The sequence below is a fragment of the Macaca nemestrina genome, chromosome 10, assembly GCF_043159975.1.
Source record: "Macaca nemestrina isolate mMacNem1 chromosome 10, mMacNem.hap1, whole genome shotgun sequence".
NCBI lineage: Eukaryota > Metazoa > Chordata > Mammalia > Primates > Cercopithecidae > Macaca > Macaca nemestrina.
The window spans coordinates 114,946,369-114,970,725 of NC_092134.1; the positions used below are offsets into that span (position 1 = coordinate 114,946,369).

General features: G+C 41.9%; 2 protein-coding genes across 5 annotated transcripts in view; one reads left to right on the forward strand and one right to left on the reverse strand.

Annotated features, from left to right (window-relative positions):
• Positions 1 to 22: 22 nt before the first annotated feature.
• LOC105492159 (mediator complex subunit 21) lies at positions 23 to 20,522 on the reverse strand. Of its 3 annotated transcripts, XR_011609278.1 has the most exons (5): positions 19,700 to 20,522; positions 13,753 to 13,838; positions 12,439 to 12,730; positions 1,160 to 1,260; positions 296 to 319 (listed from the first exon to the last, which is right to left on the reverse strand). XR_011609278.1 is itself a non-coding variant. In XM_011759143.3 (4 exons), the coding sequence occupies exons 1-4, from the start codon at positions 12,478 to 12,480 to the stop codon at positions 143 to 145; spliced, it is 435 nt and encodes a 144-aa protein (XP_011757445.1). In that variant the 5' UTR covers positions 12,481 to 12,632; the 3' UTR covers positions 23 to 142. The 3 variants fall into 3 exon arrangements, 2 of the variants coding, with proteins under 2 accessions (XP_011757445.1, XP_011757446.1); XM_011759143.3 differs by lacking the exons at positions 13,753 to 13,838; positions 19,700 to 20,522 and adding an exon at positions 8,260 to 8,374 and having other exon boundaries at positions 23 to 319; positions 12,439 to 12,632; XM_011759144.3 differs by lacking the exons at positions 13,753 to 13,838; positions 19,700 to 20,522 and having other exon boundaries at positions 23 to 319; positions 12,439 to 12,681.
• The window catches only part of LOC105492160 (transmembrane 7 superfamily member 3), a 48,657-nt gene continuing 40,978 nt past the window's right edge, over positions 16,679 to 24,357 (forward strand). The window contains exon 1 of one of the 2 annotated variants that reach the window (XM_071072003.1): positions 16,679 to 16,751. In XM_071072003.1, the coding sequence (XP_070928104.1) occupies positions 16,688 to 16,751 (64 nt within the window). In that variant the 5' untranslated portion in view covers positions 16,679 to 16,687. Of the gene's footprint in view, positions 16,752 to 20,663; positions 20,972 to 24,357 lie in introns of those variants that run through there. The other variant, XM_011759145.3, reaches the window with a different exon arrangement.

The following is a 24,357-nucleotide window of genomic DNA, read 5'->3' on the forward strand; positions in this document are numbered from 1 at the left end:
CTATTAAAAATAGCTAAAAAGGTAACGTGTCATAGTGTTTAATGTTTCTGTAATTGTTGATAAGGCTTGTATCTAAGTCTGATGCAGAATTATTAATGGCACTCAAATAGTTCTTTTCTCAGCCACATAGTATCCACTGGTGCTATGAATCTGGAAGAGACTGGCTATGGCTACCACTTCTTGTCTTCAGTTGTGACTGTGCAATATCAGCAAGTGCGCTTTGTATCTTTTCCAGAAGCATGTCTCCTCGATAAACAACATCCTCCAGACATGTAGCAGCTTCATGGTTTTCTTCTTCTAGCTTATATAAGCTAGCAGCCTTTGTAAAACACAAATTTTAAAATCTTTAGAGTTTAGAAGGAGAGAAGCTGTCGCAGATGTACTTATTTTTAAATCTGGATGACTTTGCAATCATTGTGATATATTTTTCAGTAAAAAAATTCTAAAAATCAGATAACTTTTAAGAATTTTCCCCATGTGAATTATTAAAAAGAATGACTTTTCAATTAGAGATCTCTAGATATCTGTAAGTAACTCCCTTCCACACTACGTTTGGACACCATTATTCTACTCCACATCTAGAATGCCACCCTCCTCTCATTCTTCACTAGGAAAAGAGACAAAATTGAGGAAAATAAGAGGTTTTCTTATCAGGGAAAATTGAATATTATCACAAAAGGTACTACGATTTGAATGTGTCCCCTCCAAAATTCATACATTAAAATCTAATCCCCAATGTGATGGTACTAAGAGGGGGAGGGGCCTTTAAGAGGATATTAAGTCATGAAGGCAGAGCTCTCATAGATGGAATTAGTACCCTTAAAATATGGCTTGAGGTTGAAGAGGGAGCTCTTGCTCTTCTGCCCTTCTGCCTTCAGCCATGTGAGGAAACAGGAAGAAGGTCCTCAACATGGTCCTAAACATGGTACCATGTTTAATAAAAATTCATTACTCATGCACAATGAGTAATAAATGCCTTGATCTTGGACTTCCCAGACTCCAGAACTGTGAGAAAATTAATTTTTGTTCTTTATAAATTACTGTCTCAGGTATGTTGTTATAGCAGCACAAATGGACACAGACAAAAGGTATTAAATCTACCTCCTTTAATTCAAAATTCTCTATTACTGGTAAAATTCTCAAAGGAATAGAGGCTTACCTGTAAAGCAGCTGTAGATTCTTCACTGGGTAAGGAATCTATCAAAACATCAATGTCTTTTGCGGTTCGGGCAATCAGTGCTGCAAAAAGCTGGGCATACTCTAGAGATAAAGATACTGCTAGATTAGGATATTAGAAAACCTCAAGTTTTCAGAAACAAATTTTAAGTTCATGAAACCAGAAACTTCATATAGCTTTTTCTGTCCTAAGATTCTAATGATTCGGCCAGGCATGGTGGCTCACACCTGTAATCCCGGGACTTTGGGAGGCCAAGGTGGGCAGATCACAAGGTCAGGAGTTTGAGACCAGCCTGACCAACATGGTGAAATCCCATCTCTACTAAAAATACAAAAATTAACCAGGCGTGGTGGCATGTGCCTGTAATCCCAGCTACTCAGGAGGCTGAGGCAGGAGAATCCCTTGAACCTGGGGGAAAAAGTTGCAGTGAGCCAAGACTGCATCACTGCGCTCCAGCCTGGGTGACAAAGCGAAACTCCGTCTCAAAAAAAAATTCTAATGAGTCTAATGATTAAATATGCACCAATCCTGTTATACATTTAGCTCAAATTGGGAATTAAGCATAATGTATGTCATTTCATTTATCATGACAATATAGTGGTCACTTGAATAAAGAAATTTATAGGGGGGCGGAGCAAGATGGCCGAATAGGAACAGCTCCAGCCTCCAACTCCCAGCGCGAGCGACACAGAAGACCGGTGATTTCTGCATTTTCAACTGAGGTACTGGGTTCATCTCACTGGGGAGTGCCGGACGATCGGTGCTGGTCAGCTGCTGCAGCCCGACCAGCGAGAGCTGAAGCAGGGCGAGGCATTGCCTCACCTGGGAAGCGCAAGGGGGAAGGGAATCCCTTTTCCTAGCCAGGGGAACTGAGACACACAACACCTGGAAAATCGGGTAACTCCCACCCCAATACTGCGCTTTAAGCAAACAGGCACACCAGGAGATCATATCCCACACCTGGCCGGGAGGGTCCCACACCCACGGAGCCTCCCTCATTCCTAGCACAGCAGTCTGCGATCTACCGGCAAGGCAGCAGCGAGGCTGGGGGAGGGGCGCCCGCCATTGCTGAGGCTTAAGTAGGTAAACAAAGCTGCTGGGAAGCTCCAACTGGGTGGAGCTCACAGCAGCTCAAGGAAACCTGCCTGTCTCTGTAGACTCCACCTCTGGGGACAGGGCAATAACAAACGCAGCCGAAACCTCTGCAGACGCAAACGACTCTGTCTGACAGCTTTGAAGAGAGCAGTGGATCTCCCAATACGGAGGTTGAGATCTGAGAAGGGACAGACTCCCTGCTCAAGTGGGTCCCTGACCCCTGAGTAGCCTAACTGGGAGACATCCCCCACTAGGGGCAGTCTGACACCCCACACCTCACAGGGTGGAGTACACCCCTGAGAGGAAGCTTCCAAAGCAAGAATCAGACAGGTACACTCGCTGTTCAGAAATATTCTATCTTCTGCAGCCTCTGCTGCTGATACCCAGGCAAACAGGGTCTGGAGTGGACCTCAAGCAATCTCCAACAGACCTACAGCTGAGGGTCCTGACTGTTAGAAGGAAAACTATCAAACAGGAAGGACACCTACACCAAAACCCCATCAGTACATCACCATCATCAAAGACCAGAGGCAGATAAAACCACAAAGATGGGGAAAAAGCAGGGCAGAAAAGCTGGAAATTCAAAAAATAAGAGCGCATTTCCCCCGGCAAAGGAGCGCAGCTCATCGCCAGCAACGGATCAAAGCTGGACGGAGAATGACTTTGACGAGATGAGAGAAGAAGGCTTCAGTCCATCAAATTTCTCAGAGCTAAAGGAGGAATTACGTACCCAGCGCAAAGAAACTAAAAATCTTGAAAAAAAAGTGGAAGAATTGATGGCTAGAGTAATTAATGCAGAGAAGGTCATAAACGAAATGAAAGAGATGAAAACCATGACACGAGAAATACGTGACAAATGCACAAGCTTCAGTAACCGACTCGATCAACTGGAAGAAAGAGTATCTGCGATTGAGGATCAAATGAATGAAATGAAGTGAGAAGAGAAATCAAAAGAAAAAAGAAGAAAAAGAAATGAACAAAGCCTGCAAGAAGTATGGGATTATGTAAAAAGACCAAATCTACGTCTGATTGGGGTGCCTGAAACTGAGGGGGAAAATGGAACCAAGTTGGAAAACACTCTTCAGCATATCATCCAGGAGAACTTCCCCAACCTAGTAGGGCAGGCCAACATTCAAATCCAGGAAATACAGAGAACGCCACAAAGATACTCCTCGAGAAGAGCAACTCCAAGACACATAATTGCCAGATTCACCAAAGTTGAAATGAAGGAAAAAATCTTAAGGGCAGCCAGAGAGAAAGGTCGGGTTACCCACAAAGGGAAGCCCATCAGACTAACAGCAGATCTCTCGGCAGAAACTCTCCAAGCCAGAAGAGAGTGGGGGCCAATATTCAACATTCTTAAAGAAAAGAATTTTCAACCCAGAATTTCATATCCAGCCAAACTAAGTTTCATAAGTGAAGGAGAAATAAAATCCTTTACAGATAAGCTAATGCTTAGAGATTTTGTCACCACTAGGCCTGCCTTACAAGAGACCCTGAAGGAAGCACTAAACATGGAAAGGAACAACCGGTACCAGCCATTGCAAAAACATGCCAAAATGTAAAGACCATCGAGGCTAGGAAGAAACTGCATCAACTAACGAGCAAAATAACCAGTTAATACCATAATGGCAGGATCAAGTTCACACATAACAATCTTAACCTTAAATGTAAATGGACTAAATGCTCCAATTAAAAGACACAGACTGGCAAACTGGATAAAGAGTCAAGACCCATCAGTCTGCTGTATTCAGGAGACCCATCTCACACGCAGAGACATACATAGGCTCAAAATAAAGGGATGGAGGAAGATTTACCAAGCAAATGGAGAACAAAAAAAAGCGGGGGTTGCAATACTAGTCTCTGATAAAACAGACTTTAAACCATCAAAGATCAAAAGAGACAAAGAAGGCCATTACATAATGGTAAAGGGATCAATTCAACAGGAAGAGCTAACTATCCTAAATATATATGCACCCAATACAGGAGCACCCAGATTCATCAAGCAAGTCCTTAGAGACTTACAAAGAGACTTAGACTCCCATACAATAATAATGGGAGACTTCAACACTCCACCGTCAACATTAGACAGATCAACGAGACAGAAAGTTAACAAGGATATCCAGGAATTGAACTCATCTCTGCAGCAAGCAGATCTAATAGACATCTATAGAACTCTCCACCCCAAATCAACAGAATATACATTCTTCTCAGCACCACATCGTACTTACTCCAAAATCGATCACGTAATTGGAAGTAAAGCACTCCTCAGTAAATGTACAAGAACAGAAATTATAACAAACTGTCTCTCAGACCACAGTGCAATCAAACTAGAACTCAGGACTAAGAAACTCAATCAAAACCGCTCAACTACATGGAAACTGAACAACCTGCTCCTGAATGACTACTGGGTACATAACGAAATGAAGGCAGAAATAAAGATGTTCTTTGAAACCAATGAGAACAAAGATACAACATACCAGAATCTCTGGGACACATTTAAAGCAGTGTGTAGAGGGAAATTTATAGCACTAAATGCCCACAAGAGAAAGCAGGAAAGATCTAAAATTGACACTCTAACATCGCAATTAAAAGAACTAGAGAAGCAAGAGCAAACACATTCGAAAGCTAGCAGAAGGCAAGAAATAACTAAGATCAGAGCAGAACTGAAGGAGATAGAGACACAAAAAACTCTCCAAAAAATCAATGAATCCAGGAGTTGGGTTTTTGGAAAAGATCAACAAAATTGACAGACCACTAGCAAGACTAATAAAGAAGAAAAGAGAGAAGAATCAAATCGACGCAATTAAAAATGATAAAGGGGATATCACCACCGACCCCACAGAAATACAAACTACCATCAGAGAATACTATAAACACCTCTACGCAAATAAACTGGAAAATCTAGAAGAAATGGATAATTTCCTGGACACTTACACTCTTCCAAGACTAAACCAGGAAGAAGTTGAATCCCTGAATAGACCAATAGCAGGCTCTGAAATTGAGGCAATAATTAATAGCCTACCAACCAAAAAAAGTCCAGGACAAGATGGATTCACAGCTGAATTCTACCAGAGGTACAAGGAGGAGTTGGTACCATTCCTTCTGAAACTATTCCAATCAATACAAAAAGAGGGAATCCTCCCTAACTCATTTTATGAGGCCAACATCATCCTGATACCAAAGCCTGGCAGAGACACAACAAAAAAAGAGCATTTTAGACCAATATCCCTGATGAACATCGATGCAAAAATCCTCAATAAAATACTGGCAAACCGGATTCAGCAACACATCAAAAAGCTTATCCACCATGATCAAGTGGGCTTCATCCCTGGGATGCAAGGCTGGTTCAACATTCGCAAATCAATAAACATAATCCAGCATATAAACAGAACCAAAGACAAGAACCACATGATTATCTCAATAGATGCAGAAAAGGCTTTTGACAAAATTCAACAGCCTTTCATACTAAAAACGCTCAATAAATTCGGTATTGATGGAACGTACCTCAAAATAATAAGAGCTATTTATGACAAACCCACAGCCAGTATCATACTGAATGGGCAAAAACTGGAAAAATTCCCTTTGAAAACTGGCACAAGACAGGGATGCCCTCTCTCACCACTCCTATTCAACATAGTGTTGGAAGTTCTGGCTAGGGCAATTAGGCAAGAGAAAGAAATCAAGGGTATTCAGTTAGGAAAAGAAGAAGTCAAATTGTCCCTGTTTGCAGATGACATGATTGTATATTTAGAAAACCCCATCGTCTCAGCCCAAAATCTCCTTAAGCTGATAAGCAACTTCAGCAAAGTCTCAGGATACAAAATTAATGTGCAAAAATCACAAGCATTCTTATACACCAGTAACAGACAAACAGAGAGCCAAATCAGGAATGAACTTCCATTCACAATTGCTTCAAAGAGAATAAAATACCTAGGAATCCAACTTACAAGGGATGTAAAGGACCTCTTCAAGGAGAACTACAAACCACTGCTCAGTGAAATCAAAGAGGGCACAAACAAATGGAAGAACATACCATGCTCATGAAGAATCAATATCGTGAAAATGGCCATACTGCCCAAGGTAATTTATAGATTCAATGCCATCCCCATCAAGCTACCAATGAGTTTCTTCACAGAATTGGAAAAAACTGCTTTAAAGTTCATATGGAACTAAAAAAGAGCCCGCATCTCCAAGACAATCCTAAGTCAAAAGAACAAAGCTGGAGGCATCACGCTACCTGACTTCAAACTATACTACAAGGCTACAGTAACCAAAACAGCATGGTACTGGTACCAAAACAGAGATATAGACCAATGGAACAGAACAGAGCCCTCAGAAATAATACCACACATCTACAGCCATCTGATCTTTGACAAACCTGAGAGAAACAAGAAATGGGGAAAGGATTCCCTATTTAATAAATGGTGCTGGGAAAATTGGCTAGCCATAAGTAGAAAGCTGAAACTGGATCCTTTCCTTACTCCGTATACAAAAATTAATTCAAGATGGATTAGAGACTTAAATGTTAGACCTAATACCATAAAAATCCTAGAGGAAAACCTAGGTAGTACCATTCAGGACATAGGCATGGGGAAAGGCTTCATGTCTAAAACACCAAAAGCAACGGCAGCAAAAGCCAAAATTGACAAATGGGATCTCATTAAACTAAAGAGCTTCTGCACAGCAAAAGAAACTACCATCAGAGTGAACAGGCAACCTACAGAATGGGAGAAAATTTTTGCAATCTACTCATCTGACAAAGGGCTAATATCCAGAACCTACAAAGAACTCAAACAAATTTACAAGAAAAAAACAAACAACCCCATCAAAAAGTGGGCAAAGGATATGAACAGACATTTCTCAAAAGAAGACATTCATACAGCCAACAGACACATGAAAAAATGCTCATCATCACTGGCCATCAGAGAAATGCAAATCAAAACCACAATGAAATACCATCTCACACCAGTTAGAATGGCGATCATTAAAAAGTCACGAAACAACAGGTGCTGGAGAGGATGTGGAGAAATAGGAACACTTTTACACTGTTGGTGGGATTGTAAACTAGTTCAACCATTATGGAAAACAGTATGGCGATTCCTCAAGGATCTAGAACTAGATGTACCATATGACCCAGCCATCCCATTACTGGGTATATACCCAAAGGATTATAAATTATGCTGCTATAAAGACACATGCACACGTATGTTTATTGCAGCACTATTCATAATAGCAAAGACTTGGAATCAACCCAAATGTCCATCAGTGACAGATTGGATTAAGAAAATGTGGCACATATACACCATGGAATACTATGCAGCCATCAAAAAGGATGAGTTTGTGTCCTTTGTAGGGACATGGATGCAGCTGGAAACCATCATTCTTAGCAAACTATCACAAGAACAGAAAACCAAACACCGCATGTTCTCACTCATAGGTGGGAACTGAACAATGAGATCACTTGGACTCAGGAAGGGGAACATCACACACCGGGGCCTATCATGGGGAGGGGGAAGGGGGGAGGGATTGCATTGGGAGTTATACCTGATGTAAATGACGAGTTGATGGGTGCAGCACACCAACATGGCACAAGTATACATATGTAACAAACCTGCACGTTATGCACATGTACCCTACAACTTAAAGTATAATAATAATAAATAAATTAAAAAAAAAAAAAAGATTTAGAAAAAAAAAAAAAAAGAAATTTATAAATGGGATGCCTTCCTTGTTAAGGTCCCTCACTCAGCTAAATTAATACAAATTCTCCTCTAAAGGAGTAACAATCTATTATCTGACATGAACCAGAATTATGAGATGTTAGGTGAATTGACTAAGTTTTTTACAACAAACAAAACTTGCAATATCCTCAAGTAACAATATTTTTAGAAACAAAATAAGCTGAATTTCTCAAGAAATCTAATTTTAAAGGATAACAAAAAATGTGAGAGTCAAAATAAGAGAAGCTAAGAAAATCTGTTTACCTTCTGTAGGGTTAGCAGGCTGGTCTTTGTTAATTGCTGTCTGAATATTACTGAAAGAGGCAGGAGGACCACATTGCTGCAATACTCCAATGGCATTACAAAACTGATCTGCAAGCTTAGGCCAAAGAAAACATGTCGAGGTTAGAAAGGACTTATCAGTTTTAAGGACTTTATTGGTAACAGCAACAACAATAAGTTTCTGTAATGCTAATCTCTGAGCAAGGGAATAAAACAGAAAGGAGTAATTGTTGATAAAATAAGCCAGTTGATTACATGTTTTAATTCTGCAAAGAAACTAAGTTTGGTATCAATCTAGGTGAAGTTAAATTTGATATAAATCTAGTTGGAACAGTTGAAATACAAAACAATCTTTCTTTTCTTGTTATAGTAAAATGATAAGAGAACACTGGCCAATACTTATTGTAAGCCACAAGTAAAGACTTTTTGCGGACAGTGATGGAAAAGAGCAAATTTGACTTGTAAATATCTAAGTATGGCATCACGTTTAATAAAAATTTATTACTCACGCACAAAGTATATGATTCCTTTTCTGAGACTGGAGTAGTTATAAGTGTAAAAAAAATAGTGGGGAAAAGGCTGCTCAGAAAAGCACCTTGAGTAATCAGAAATGTATCTGTTCAAGACTCAATTTTTAAACTCTTGTACTCTAAAAGTACTCCGTAAGTACTTTTAAAGATGGAGAATATCAATTCCTTACCATCTCCAAATTAAATACACCTATCCTCCCCACCAATTTCTCTCACCTAGTCTTGACCTCTCAAACCTCCTATTTCTAATAAGCATTTCCTTTGGGTTTCTCTGCCATTGTTTCAATGACAGAACTCAAAGGCAACTGTTTCCTCTGTTTAATATTTAATTTGTATTGAAAGTCTCCTAGTCAACCAGTCTAACTTCAGATTCTTGCTTTCCTTTGATCTTCAAATTATGCTAATACTACAAATCTTCCTCTTTTCCTTCTATCATTATTGTTGCTTAGTTCAACCAATTACCTCACACCAGAATTATTACAATAGCCTTCTTGTTGTTTGCCAGTTCACCAGGTTATTTATTTTACCCTGATAAAAACATTTGAGCTTACTCCACCACTGTCTTCAAGGTAAATCTCCAACTCAGGCTGTTTTGAAGCTTTCAACAATCTAAGTCAACTCTACTGACTTGTTTTCCACTACTCCTTCATATTACCTAACTAGTCATAAAGTCACTTATGACTAAATGGCTTTGCCCAGGTTTTAATAATAGTAATGGAGCAATAAGTGCTCAGACGCTATACAAACGTAGATCCCAGCTCTATTAACCCAGGTAGCATTTTTCATTTTTAAATTGGATACATTCTCCTATTACAGCATTGTTGTGAGGAAGAGGAAACACACAAAATATTCAACACAGTGTCTATCTGTTCCATCCTTCAAAAACTTTTAGGCGGGGCGCGGTGGCTCAAGCCTGTAATCCCAGCACTTTGGGAGGCCCAGATGGGCGGATCACGAGGTCAGGAGATCGAGACCATCCTGGCTAACACGGTGAAATCCCGTCTCTACTAAAAAATACAAAAAACTAGCCGGGCCAGGTGGCGGGCGTCTGTAGTCCCAGCTACTGGGGAGGCTGAGGCAGGAGAATGGCTGAGGCAGGCGAATGGCGTAAACTCGGGAGGCGGAGCTTGCAGTGAGCTGAGATCCGGCCACTGCACTCCAGCCTGGGCGACACAGAGAGACTCCGTCTCAAAAAAAAAAAAAAAAAACTTTTAAGATCCATTTAGTCAACAAAACTTTATGGAAAATAACTATGACAAGTACTACATTTAAACACTATAGAGACATAGTGAATGCGACATAGCTTCTGCACTCATGGTTTTCAGAGGGTAGAACAAATGTTAAAAGTTATACAAATCTGATTAGGATAAATGCTAAGAAGATTCCCTCTATTTTGGTTCACATCACTCCATATTCCAATTTACTTCAGAACCTAAAGCTGAAAATACTCAATTCATTATAACTCCCTAACCACATACTGTTTTTCCATCACTTAAATGTCTCCTGAGTATATGACATTTTTTTAACCTCCTTAAGGAGTATCTCTTTGCAAACATGATAGTGCTTATACACAGTAGGCACTCATACTAGTTATCCTAAAGGCTTTTCTCCAAAATCCAATTATCAGCATGCCTAACCTGGAGTTAAGGCCATATTCACTCTGTCCTTACTATCCTTCTAGTTACAAGACATGTATGAATATGCAAAAGTTTCCCTAAAATAAGATTTCTATCCAGCAGCATCATTACAATTTGATTTTGTAAAATCTCAAAGGAGTAGTTCCCTGAGGAAGGCTGACTGGCAGCTCAGGCAAGTCCCTGCTGGGCAGAATTTATCTTGGTGAATTCAACATTTAGAAGCTGGTCCTCTCAGCCTTAAAAACTAGTGTTATTCACCCAGGGTAGATCAGTTTATCACAAGTAGATTCACACTCTTCAAGTGTACAAAGCCTGATGTATTAAGAAAAATGCCAAGTTATTAGCTTACAGTGAGGAAAAAAAACTGGCAAAGAAACCAGGTACTTAGGTTTTCCTCTCAGCATGTTTTCTCTCTAGCCCCTTATCTAGGACGTTAAATCACAATCAGACAATGAGAAACATAACTATCAATGGAAAACTATTTAACAGAAAACTATGTAACTGGTAATGGTAATAAGTATACCCATTGCAGCAAGAGAATACCCACTGACGTCTTGGTCAACGGGATGCATATATTATGTCGGTCCCCTATGGTTATAACAACGCTGAAAAATTCTTACTGCCTAGTGACATCATAGCGGTCTGTGCTTGTGGTGACGCTGCTGTAAAGCAACCTACGGCACTGCCAGTGTATGAAAGTCTAGCACATACAATTAAGTACAGTCCACGATACTTGATAATGATACTAAATGACTTTGTTACTGGTTTATGTATTTACTGTTTCATCGTTATTATACATTGTACTTCTACTTATTAAAAAAAAAAAGTTATCGCCGAAACCATGCATTTCTCAGAACATAACCCCTTCATTAAGGGCCCATGACTGTATGCGCATCCTCTGGCTTTGCTTCTGCTTTCCACTCAGGCATAGCTTGGCGGAAAAATTACCAGAAGGAACAAAGCTGGGGAGCTACCTACAAGACTTGGCCTTTAATAGAGCGTAGAATTTGGGGGAGACGTTAAAAAAGACTTGTAAGCCGGGCACGGCGGCTCACACCTGTAATCCCAGCACTCTGGCAGGCCGAGGCGGGAGAATCGCTTGAGGCCGGGAGTTCGAGACCAGCCTGGGCAACATGGTGAAACCCCGTCTCTACTAAAAATAGAAAAATCAGCCGGGCGTGGTGGAGGGCGCCTGTAATCCCAGCTACTTGTTTGGCGGAGGCGGAGGGTGCAGTGAGCCGAGATGGCACCACTGTACTCCAGCCTGGGCGACAGACACAGTCTCCAAAGTAAAAAAAAAAAAAAAAAAAAAAAAAAAAAGAAAAGAAAAGAAAAAAGAAAGACTCAAACGGAAAGACATACGAGAATCAGAAGATTTCCTATCATAAAGATGTCCCCAAACTGATGCATTCTGAGGGGTGGCCAAGAGACAAGAGATGGAAGGAGGCTCTGGGCCCACAGGAAGGAGCGAAGATGAAAGAAAATCTCTCACCTCAGCGTCGCTCCTCACCAACCTGAAAGCGCTGGTGAAGGAATACTCTCGGCTGGCATTTCATTACAAAAACCCAGTCATCCACAGCACGAGATCTCCCTTGGTGGATTCAAATTGATGAGGAAAGAAAAGAGCTCCTGCTTCTCCTCCCAACCCCCAAAAGAGATCCCGTAAGCACCGCTGCCAAGAAAATAAAACTGTCCTCAGGGAATACGACAGGACCGCGCAGCCGACAAGTCTTGGCGGCCCCACCCGGACAAGAGCAATCTTCCCGGTCTCCTCAAGCGAAAGAGGCTGCTCCCTCCCGCACCTTCAAGCACCGCCCGGCAGCCGGCCTCACACCTCCGAGTTCGCGGTGGCGCCTCCCGAGAGAGCGCTTTATGCCGAAGCCCTGTTTCTCAGTCCGCTTTCCACTTCCAAGTTTTGCCTCTTGGGCCCCTTTTCTCCCTTGCTTTACCTCAGGAAAGAGAAAGACAGAGGCTAATGGAATGAAATTCCTCACCGAATTCACAGCGTCTTGAAGCTGCGTGAGCCGATCCGCCATGTTCTTCCTGCAGCAAACAGACGCCAAAACAGCTGCTCTTCCGCGACTGGGCAGCTCTGGTACGCGTCATGGCCAATCCCAGCGCTGCCTTCTTGGAAGGGGTGGGGTCGGAGAGAACTCCCCGCCCCGTCAGGAGTGGGTGGTACTGCCGAGGCGGCCTTAGAGCGGGCTACACCAGAGGAGAGGCTGGATCTTTTGAGTAACTGGGGAGCGGCCTGGGGTCCATCGCTTTGAGGGGCTGAAATACTCTCTTTGAGGTTGTTAGGTGTTAAAGGCTTCAGAGATTGTTGGATTCAGCGGGGATTTTTTTTTTTTTAGTGATTTCTCCTATCCTCTCATGTGTTTACTTATTGACTACATTGAAGAGTAGATATATTTATTTATTTATATTTATTTATTTATTTATTTATTTATTTATTTATTTTGAGACGGAGTCTGGCTCTGTCGCCTAGGCTGGAGTGCAGTGGCGCGATCTTGGCTCACTGCCAGCTCCGTCTCCCGGGTTCACGCCATTGTCCTGCCTCAGCCTCCCGAGTAGCTGGGACTTTAGGCGCCGCCACCACGCCCGGCTAAATTTTTTTTTTTTTTTTTTGGTAGTAGAGACGGGGTTTCACCATGTTAGCCAGGATGGTCTCCGTCTCCTGACCTCGTGATCCGCCCTCCTTGGCCTCCCAAAGTGCTGTGATTACAGGCATGAGCCACCGGGCCCAGCCAAGAAAAATCAGCTGCACAATTTAGATTTAGAGTTGGGACTTATTGAGAGCTTAAGTGTGAAGAGTGATAATAGAAACTTGGTATTTAAGGAAATTTAGCCTGAGGATAGTCTGGTAAGAAATGAGTTTGGAGTCGGCAAATAACAGGTTTGGAGACATCAAACAAACTCTCATATCCTCTTTCTCAGGCTGATTATCCGTGATTACCTTCCTGCGGCTGCGGGGTAGGTGGTGGACACAGTCCCCGGGGAACTCAGCTTGCTGGATTTATCCCAACCCTTGCTGGGAAGCACCACTTCTGCTTCACACCCATGCCCCACCCTCATCCCCAAACAGTCTACAGACTTACTGGGGCCTCATTAAGAACGTGGATGAGGCATGCTCCCCATAATGGAACTAATGAGAAATCACTCCATAATTTGTTCTAACTGTAACTTGGGGGAATCTACAACCTTTTCCTCCCACCTTCACTTGAGCGTGTACCTTACTGAATGCCTGCCACATGCCAGGAAGTATATCCAGTGCTCAGTGTGCAAAGATGAATAAGCCAAGGACTCACCAAGAGGAAGGTTTTGCAGTTGTCCAAGATTAAGGTGAGCTGGGCCTAGAATAGGGTGTTGACCCTGATAAGAGAGGAAAAAAAGACTAAAATATATTTTTGAGAAAAATAATTAATACGGATTGGTGACTGATTGAATACAGTTTAGTCCACTCCGTAAGGATACTAAGTTTTGCAGCGTGATTGAAGGGAACTTGGGCGCTTGAAGTAGAGAAGTCACTTCAAGACAACTCATATTGTGACACAGTTTTTGTCCTGCCACTATCTTCCTAGTAGGTCTTCCGTGCCTCCACAGAGACCTCAGGTTGATGTCCAACTATCTCTGCCTAGTTGTCAAGATTTACTATAATCTGGCTCCAGCAAACAGACCCAGCCTCACCTCTTGATAATTTTCTGAGTGAAATAATCCTCTGTTTCAGCCAAGGGCCCTGACCCCTTGGTTTTCCTGGTTCTTCAGCCTCTTTTGGCCACGGATCTTTTTAAGAATCAGATAAAAGCTGTGGACCCTTTCCCCAGACCAGACTCTCAACTTAGCCTACATTTGAAAAGGGGTTTATGAAGCTCTTGAAGCCGTAGACTTCAGGAATAACCCACCTGCCAAATATAGTCTGTGCATCTAGCTCAGGATTTCTCAATGGCCGCACTCTTGACTCTTTAGGCTAGATTATTCTTTGTTGTGGGATGCTGACCTGTGCATTGTAGGATGTTTAGCAGCATCCCTGTCCTCTACCCCGGAGATACCAGCAGCATCCCCCCAATCCATTTATGACAACATGAAGTATCTCCAGATAGTCCCAAATGTCCCCGGGGGGCAAAATTGCCCCCAACTGAGAACCACTGGTCTAGCTGTTTCCTCATTCTTTACCTTTCCCAAAGCAATTTCTTTCCTGCTATTTAATCCTTACCCTACCTTTTTAAGTTTTACACTTCTCATATAAATTTTATGAATTGCAAGAGTCCATAGGGACCTCTCCTTTCTTCCTTTCATGATTTGGACACTTTCTCATATGCTTTTTCATTTGCTTCTCTGGCATCACCAACTGGATTATATGGTTTTAGGAGCAGGAACCCAGTATTAAAGATCTCATATTTTAAACACACAATTTTGGTGAATACTTTCTTTGAAACTTTATATTATTAAAAGTTTCAAAGATATAGAAGAGTAGAGAATATAGTGAACCCTCACATAACCTTCACCGGCTTCAGCAGTGAGCCACTCAATAGTCAATCTTGTAAGTGCTTTGGTTTTTATGACTGTAACAACTATTTTTTCAGAAAAACACCTTTAACAATTTTTAAATACCTTTAATACAGTTGCAATTTATTAAATATCTAAAATGTTCCTAGTGCCGGGATGAATAACTATAAATAAGCATTTTTCTACACCACACTCCTTGAAATTCCCTAAACATGTTCTGCTGTTTTACAAAAATGCACACCATATAAAAACACCTATAATTCTTTCTTCCATGTATGAAATGCCCACACTTCCATCCACATCTCCACTTTGCTCCCTTGGTGATTGTCCACACAGTCCTAAAACCTTATTTTATTATTTATTTGCTTATTTGAGACAGAATCTTACTCTGTCACCCAGGCTGGAATGCAGTGGTGGGATCTCGGCTCACTGCAACCTCTGCCCCCAGGGTTCTAGTGATTCTCCTACCTCAGCCTCCAGAGTAGCTGGGATTACAGGCGCCTACCACCACACCTGGGTAAGTTTTTTGTATTTGTAGTAGAGACGGGGTTTCGCGATGTTGGCCAAGCTGGTCTCGAACTCCTACCTGAGGTGATCCACCCGCCTTGGCCTCCCGAAGTGCTAGGATTACAGGCGTGAGCCACTGTGCCCGGCCTATTATTATTTTTTTACTCACCACTATACTAGTGAACAAAATCTTATTTTGAACATATCTTTATAAAAGACTTTCCTGAATTCTGAAAGTAAGTTAAATGCTCCCAATCTTTAACATAATTGTTCCTTACACTTCTGTTATTGCACTTAGCACACTGAGGTATAATTATTTGTACCTCACGCTAATTCACCCACCAGTCCACGGGCTACTTGCAGGCAGAAAACATATCCTGCTTCGATATTTCCGGTACCTAGCACCTAACATTTAGCACGGCACATATTTATCAACCAAATGAATGAGTTTCCTAGCATAATAATTTCCATATTATAGCTACTAAATAAGCATTTATTGAATTTAACTTAATGAACAGTCAAATAATGTAAATCACTACCCACAAAAGAGCACACGAATTAAAAAATACAGGATGAAGGTGAGATTAGAGTGGGAAAGAATGAACGGGCAAATTTCACAGAGGTTCAATCCTGCCTTTTCCCTGGATCCCCGCTCCCAGCTCCATTTAAGGTATCTTAGGTTTTATTTAAAAATCTAGGGTAAGTTTTTTCCCTTCCTCCTTCTCCCCCTCCTGCCCTTCCTTCCTTTTCTAAATTTTAACAGACTTTTGTTTTATTAGATACAGAGTCTTGCTCTGTCACCCAGGCTGGAGTACAGTGGCATGATCATGACTTGCTGCAAACTCAAACTCCTAGGCTCAAACAATTCTCCTGCCTCAGCCGCTTGAGTATCTAGGACTACAGATGTGCCCCACCACGCCCAGCTAATTTTTTTTTCTGTGTGTTTTTTTTTTTTTTTTTTTGTAAGAATGGGGATCTCACTATGTCGTCCAGGCTGGTCTTGAACTCCTGGACTCCATAGATCCTCCTGTCTTGGCCTGCTAAAGTACTGGGATTACAGGCATGAGCCACTGAGTCTGGCCTAAACAGACTTTAAGGCTCTAGTAATGCGTATCTTGGATTTGGGAATCTTTTCAGTTTCTGCATTTCCTTTCAATACATAGGAAAAATGAACTCATCTGCAAAGTTGCTAAGCTTGTTTGCTTCTCAGCTCTCCAATGGAACTCTGACATGAGCATGGAACCCCAGCCAATCATCCTCCCAAGCTGTCACAATACCGTACTTAGAAGCCAAGGTAATGAGGCCCTGTTCTGATTGCTGACACATCTGTGATCAGCTGTCATGCATGCACAGGCAACTGCAGGCCTGGGGAACTGCGATGCAAAGGTATGGAGGAGAGAGAATAGGCTCAGTTCAGGAAATTGAAATTAATTCAACGTGACCCGCATGTAGAGGTCTGATTTTAGTTGCAGCAAGAACCTAGGGAAATGAACAGGAGTTGCATCACAAAAAGCATGTATGTGTCATACTCAGGAAGATGTACTTATATCTTGAATGCTTTTACAAGAAAACCTTTAAAATTATATGTATCTTTTACAAAATCATAATTTCTTATTCAAAAATGATACACTTCAATGTAGAATTTTTACACAGAAATGTGCAAAGAAAATCATTCTTAACCACCTAAAGATAACTATTTTAAACATTTTGGCATGTATTTTTCAACCTTTTTTTCTATGCACATAACCAGGAATGCATACTACAAAGAAAACAAGGCAGGCACAGTGGTTATGAGCCTGCAGTCCCAGTTAGTCTGGAGGCTGAGGTGGCAGGATTGCTTGAGTCTGGTGACAGAGCAGGAGCACCGTCATCTTGGACAAACACCGCCACTTTAAGTTCCAGCTCCCTTTCTAGCCTCATGCATTTCAAGGAAATCACTTCTCTTCTAACTATAAGCAGCCAGAAAGAGGAGACAGTAAAACACAGATAAGACAGCTCAGGCACAAAGGGAGGTGAGGGGAAAGTCTCTTGGGTAACTGCCAAACTTCACCCTCATACAATGGACCCCAGTAAAACAGTGGGCCTTAATAAGTACATTCCGTTCCCTTCAGATGCACTAAGATAGGGAAGGTAAAAGCAGACTCAGGGATATGCCTGCAGCTGCGAAAAGATGTATGGGAACAGACACACAACTCTCCCTCCCAGATAAGCACAACAGACACAGAAGCAATCTAAGCCTCTGATAAACACTCCCACCCTAAATCCTTAAAAACTCTTAGTCCGTAAGAGAGTGTGCCTCTAACCTAACTGGCCAGAAGCCCCTCTCAGGTTTGTTTTCTCTACAATAAACCCATCCTTGACTTCTAAGTCACCTTTCCTGTTTTTTTCTCTTTCTTCAATTCTTACATCTGGGAGTTTGAGGCCAGCCTGGGTAACATAGTGAGATCTTGTCTTTTAAAAAAAATTACAGGCCAGGTGTGGTGGCTTATAATCCCAGCACTTTGGGAGGCCAAGGCAGGCAGATCACAAGGTCAGGAGTTCGAGACCAGCCTGGCCAACATGGTGAAACCCCATCTCTACTAAAAAAATTAGCTGGACATGGTGGTGTGTGCCTCTAATCCCAGCTACTTGGGAGGCAGAGGCAAGAGAATTGCTTGAACCCAGGAGATGGACGTTGCAGTGAGCCAAGATTGCTTCACTGCACTCCAGCCTGGGCGACAGAACAAGACTCCATTTCAAAAAACAAACAAACAAACAAACAAACAAACAACAAAAGTGTATCCATTCCTCTGAGTCAATAAAAGATGTATGTTAGAAAAAAAAAGAAAAACCACATACTATATATACTTATTGCATCATCAGTTGCCTTTCCATAAAGACTTCAATCAGAATATAAATGAAGGGCTGCACAGGATCCTAGTATAAAGCTGTATCATAGGTTATTTAATTCCTAATTGTTGGGCATTTAGGTTGTTTTAGATACTCTAAATAATACCTTCATGAATAGTTTTGTACACTCAATTTTTTTTAAGAGATGGGGTCTCACTATGTTGCCCAGGCCGGAGGGCAGTGGCTATTCACAGGTGCAATCATAGAGCACTGCCCCCTTGAACTCCTGGGCTGAAGCAATCCTCCTGCCTCAGCCTCCTGAGTATCTGGGACTACAGGCATGTACCACTTCCCCCAGCTTATACTAATTTTTATATATGTATTTAATTACATACTTAAATCTAAAAGTGGATTATACCAAATCTACAAAAATAAGATTTTTAAACATTTTTGATGCAGATTACTTTATTGAAGTGTATATTCCCACTATCCCTACCTACTAAGAATGCCTCCTTCTCAGCTCTTTTATCCATACTGGATGTTCTTATACTTTAAAAATATTTATATATTAATTTCTTAATTTGATTTGTTTGTTTACTAGTGAGATTGAACTTTTTTCATGTATTTACTGGTAATTTGTATTTCTTTTTTTTTTGGGTGAAATTCCCTATTCGTGTCCTTAGCTAATTTTTATTTTTTGGTCATCAACTTGCCTTTTCATATTGCTTATGTGTTTAATAAAATTTAAATATTTATGTAAAAAGTATTTATGTAGCCAAGTCTACCAATATTTTCCTTTATGGTTGTTTCCTTTGCTGTTTTGCTTCTTAGAAAGCTCCTCCCTTTTTGAGATCAATTTATTAAAAAAAAAAAAAAGAGAGAGAGAGCCCTCTTCTGCTAGTTCTATGGTTTATTACTTTGCGATTTTGTTTTCACAATTAGTGTGAGATAGTGTTCTGATTCTTTCTGCCCATAGTGCAGCTAATCAGTAATAACACAATTTATTGAATAATCCATCCACTGATTTAGATGCTACCCTTATCATAATTGTTCCTTTCATGTTCCTTGGATTTCATCTACTGAGGGTTATAGGAATAGGGGCACGTGGGAGAGTGAATAAGCATTACAGAAATAGATAGTAGTACCAAAGGTGTGAAAATTTGGACTGGGCAGTGTGAGAGCAGAAAAGGAACTGTGCCTGTGGCAAAGATTATTTGCTTGGCCAAACTTTAGTACGGCTTCTGAATCTTCTGCTAGGTCCATCTGTGCACTTCTTTGTAAAAATCCAGTTTTAGCGAAGATCCCCCCTTTCCTCCATATCTAATGTTTCCTCACCCTCCACCATCCCCCAGGTGATGTTCTGTCTTCAGGATGAGTCCTGTTAGAACGTCAGTTTCACTAAATGCCCCTTACCTCTGATGTTTCCTCTTAGTAATTTTCCATCCGCTGAACTCCATGCTGCTGGTTGGCTACCAATTCCCTCTTCCCCGTGCTGTATTCAGAGTTGAGCCCAGTCCCTCTTCCGCACTGCAAGACCCAGTTGCAGTGGTCCCTATGCCAACTGAGACAGTCCTCAATAGTCTTCGTTCGTTGCTTCAAGTATCATTGAATAATTTTGTCTTTAACACCTCTTCACATTATGGTCACAGCTATAGATGCTTAGTAGTAGGTTAACTGAACATGTAATTTCCAAGCTGTAAGTTGCTCATCAAAATATGTAAGTAAAAAAACCAAAACCAGGGAAGGAAAGCAAGACAATCCTCCCCAAATAACTTTAAATCTATGCGTCTAATTCCACATCATCGATGAGCCATCTGTCACATGGACTACTGTCCCTTAAACAGCACTCAGGTATGAGACTTGAGAGGAAGTTCAGACCAAGGCCGTGTCTTCGAGGATATTTCGCTTAGAGAAAACGAAACTGTTTTTAAATGTAGTGCTCATGACTAGTGCGCTACTACACAAACAGCATTCTCCTGGCGTTGTTACACTAACATAAGCCTCAGCAGCGAAGACAGTTGCTACCGGGGGAAATAACCTTCGACTGTGTTTTTCGCAACCGATTCCTCTTTTTTTTTTTGCTGTTGTAAAGGACCGTTAAAGACGGAAACAGAAGGTTGGTGACGTTAGTCCGCAACAGAAAGTTATTTTGTACTTTCACAGTGGCTTGCCTACTTGGTGAGATAAAAGTGGGAAGACTGGACCTCAAGCCAGGATGTCCTGGGGGCTCCCGGGAGCGTCGCGGGCTGCGTGTTCCCCGCGCGCCGGCAGGAGGCGCGCGCTGCCTGGAAATGCCCCAGCGCCGCCCACGCCCGGAGACCCGCCGGAGTGACGCAGCGAGAGCCCGGGAGGAGGCGCGGGAACGCGCGCCTGGGGTCAGGTGCCGGAAGGGGAAACCTCTCGCTGGCGCTAGGAGTGCGGCGGGGCGCGCGCCGGCGGCTGCGGAGCTGGCAGGTGCTAGGCGTCTGCACCTGGCAGGCGATGACGCCCGGTGCGGACGCCCCGGGATAGCGCGGGCGAGGCTGCGGGGCCCCGGCGCGCACGCCCGCATCCCTCCCTGGCCCTGGCGTGGGCCCAGCCCGGCCCTGGCAGCAATGGGGCTCCTGCAGCTGCTGGTCGTAGCGGTGCTGGCATCCGAACGCCGGGTGGCGGGTGCAGCCGAGGTCTTCGGGAACTCCAGCGAGGGTAAGGTCGGGGCACCTGGCTTCTGCCTCCCAAAGTTGCTTTTGCATTTCTTGCAAGGTCAAAATCAGCCCGGGGTCTGTCAGCCTAGCAGGGCGATGGTGCTGGGGGCGTTGGTACTTGCCGGGTGGTGAGTCCAGAACGGGCACGAATGGTGTTTCCTGCAGTGGAAACACGCATGGCTAAGGAGGCCTTATTATTAACCTCCTCATTTAGCGGAGAAAATGGGAAGAGACAAATAATTCTCTTTCTTTTAACGCAGCATTATCTCCCTTAGGGAGCAGCCATGTTTGTGGCTTTAATTTAACTTACTAAAGCGCCTCTTTACTCCCCAGTGGACTGAGCTTCTGGACAGCAAGACTTGGGGTGGAACTAGGGGCTTAATGACTGATGGCTCTCAAGCTGCATGGAACTTTTACACCCCCCAAATCTAGAGGCTTTTCAAATTGGTTATGTTCTACAGAGTTTGAGAGGAAAAATGAATCCAGAATGGGGCTTTATTTATTTTTAAAGAGCCTTTACCATCTAATTTATTAATACCATCTGGAGACAGGAAAACATTACATACTCACAATGAGAAATAAAGGACTTTCTGAATAACAGATACATAGACATATAGATAGAGAATGTACACCCTCAATTCTACAGGTTCAGCCACAGATGAAAAATAAACACAGAAACACAAAAGCTTGCCAGTCCAGGTATCAGAGTTGTTCTCCTTACTTGAGGGCAAGAAATTTCTCATCGATTTGACCTTAAAAAAGACAAGTGGACAAAAACTGTGTTCTCTGTTGTCTCATATCCAACAGGAAATAGGTCTCTATGAGATATTCGTTTACAGATCACAAAATTCCCAATCATTGCAGCTACCAACAGGAAATAACTTGTCATCCATAAGTGAACTGTAAAAAGTAACAATTTAATAGAGAGTAAAACTAAAATGAGAAAAACAAGAATCAACGAAGTTCTCTTGCCACTTCAAATTCACCTGTGGGAGCCAAGAAGAAACATGCCTGGGCTTGGCTCCCTATGAGTACACCATTTTTGATGATTTCAGGTGCCTTTTTTTTTTTTTAGCCGGAGTCTCATTCTGTCACCCAGGCTGGAGTGCAGTGGCATGACCTTGGCTGACTGCAACCTCCGCCTCCTGGCTTCAAGCGATTCTCCTGCCTCAGCCTCCCTGGGTAGCTGCGATTACAGGTGCCCGCCACCACACCCAGCTAGTTTTTCTATTTTTAGTACAGACGGGGTTTCACCATGTGTGCAGGCTGGTCTCGAACTACTGACCTCGTAATCTGCCCGCCTTGGTCTCCCAGAGTGCTGGGATTACAGGCGTGAGACACCGCGCCCGGCCGATTTCAGGTGACTCTTGCTCATCTCAGTGAGAACTCAGAATGGAGTGTTAGATTGTAGGTCTTGTGCTTGGTGAATGAGTTTGGGCAACAGCTCATGGTTTGTTAATATAAAATGTCAAAGGCACTAGTTGTGCCAGGCAGATCATCATGTGCTTTTCCATGAAATTAAGCGCATTCTGTTTTGTTTTGAGGTTTATAGACTAGTCGCAGTTCTGAAACATAATATTTTCTGAATAATGTGATTGTGTTCCTATGCACTTATATTTGAAAAGCCCTCGTGCAAACTGAATTCTAGGATCTTTGTATAGGACTGAGGCCAAAGTTGAAAAGGGCAATTTTTTTTTTTTTCCCAGAAAAACCTTGCTTATAATAGAGCACTAACATTCCCTGTGTATAGTGTGTGCCAGGTGCTTTCCATGTGCAGTGTTATTTAATCCCTACCACCCTACAATATAATGATCTTCCTCACTTATCAGAGGAACAAATGAACAGCTGCTAGGGTTACAGATGGGACTTGGACCCAGGTGAGTCTCCCTGCAAATTTCATAGTCCTTCCACTTCAGTAAAGCTGCCTTCCAATAAGAATATCTTACATGGCATGGTGCTTTGTACTTAATCCTTCTGTGAATCCTCATTCTTCAAAATAGCTTTATGATGGAGGTAGAAGAGATGCTATCTCCATTTTAACAGGTGAAAAATTTGAGATATTAGAGTTTTTACTTGATCGAGGCCAGCCCGAGTCAGAAGAGCAGGCATCCAGACCTTTTTCTTTCTAGTTGGTGTTTTAGTATTTCATACCTAGAAATTTTTATACAAAAGTTAAAATATATGAATAAGTTGAGAAATTAATATTTTTTCAGACACTATTTTTTTACCTCTTTGCTATGATTAATAGCACTGATATTCCTCAATGTTATTCTTTTTGCCTTGCATTGGTATTGTCATTCTGTGCAAAAGAGGGACAATGTGGGGACTTAACTGCTGAGTGATAATAAAAGCTGATATTCTCCACATCTGTCAGATAAAAATCAGTATGGAAGGGTAGAAGGATGTAGTTCAGGATTTGCATAATCTTCCTAGAAAATGGCTGGATTGATGTTTGATGATGATGATTCTGATAACCATACAAACTGAAGAAACTGAGCATCTGCTGTAATTTAGGAGGATTTACCCATCTTTGGCAGGATGAGCTAACTTGCATGACTTCGGTAGTGGCCTGAATGCTAAATAAATTTTGGAACGTGGCAGATGGAGTTCCTAGAATGTCTGAGGAGGGTGCTTTCTGTGACCAGTGGGCACATGAGATGGATCACACTTTTAAGCAGTTTTTCCTTCTCTTGGAGTCCCAGTTCACTGCTGCCTTTAACATCTTTCATTTGCTTAGATTCATATCCAGTAACTCCCCTGGAATTTCATAGTAATTGGACTTGAGCACAGCATCATTTGGGCCTTGCAGTCTTCGTGCTGTTGATGGTGCTTTACCAAGGTAGCAGGCCATTTGTGGTTAGTTGCAAGTGCTGTCTTTCTCTAAAAAGTGTATGATGCTAATATATTTATTTTTGTGTTTCCTTTCAACCTTTAGGGCTATTGAACATTTGTAAGAAGATAACAATGAGAAATTGGGAGGGGCAGTTGACAGCTGACCAACTCAAGTAGCTGAACTGTTTTTGTTTTTAATCTGAAGAGAAGACTAGGCTATGATAGATTTCTCTTAGAATTTGGTTGGTGCGTTGAAACACAAACAGTGGAAGTAAATTTTAGTAAAATAGTAAAAAGGAGGAGTTGGAAATTTTTATGGTTGCCAGATTAGGATCTGATTCGGAAAGAAAAAGGAAAAGGTTAGGATTGGGCAGCACTTTTTAAAGTGGAATTATTGGAAAGAAAAAGTGATTCTGAGTAAGAATGGAAGATGGGTGTGAAAATTGTTTCAAGTCCCTTCTATAGGTCAGATGGCAAAAAAAGCCATTTCTTTTTAGAGGAAAGCTAGTGGAAGTGCCCCAACTTGATGTTAGCCATTTGCTTTGTAATATCTTT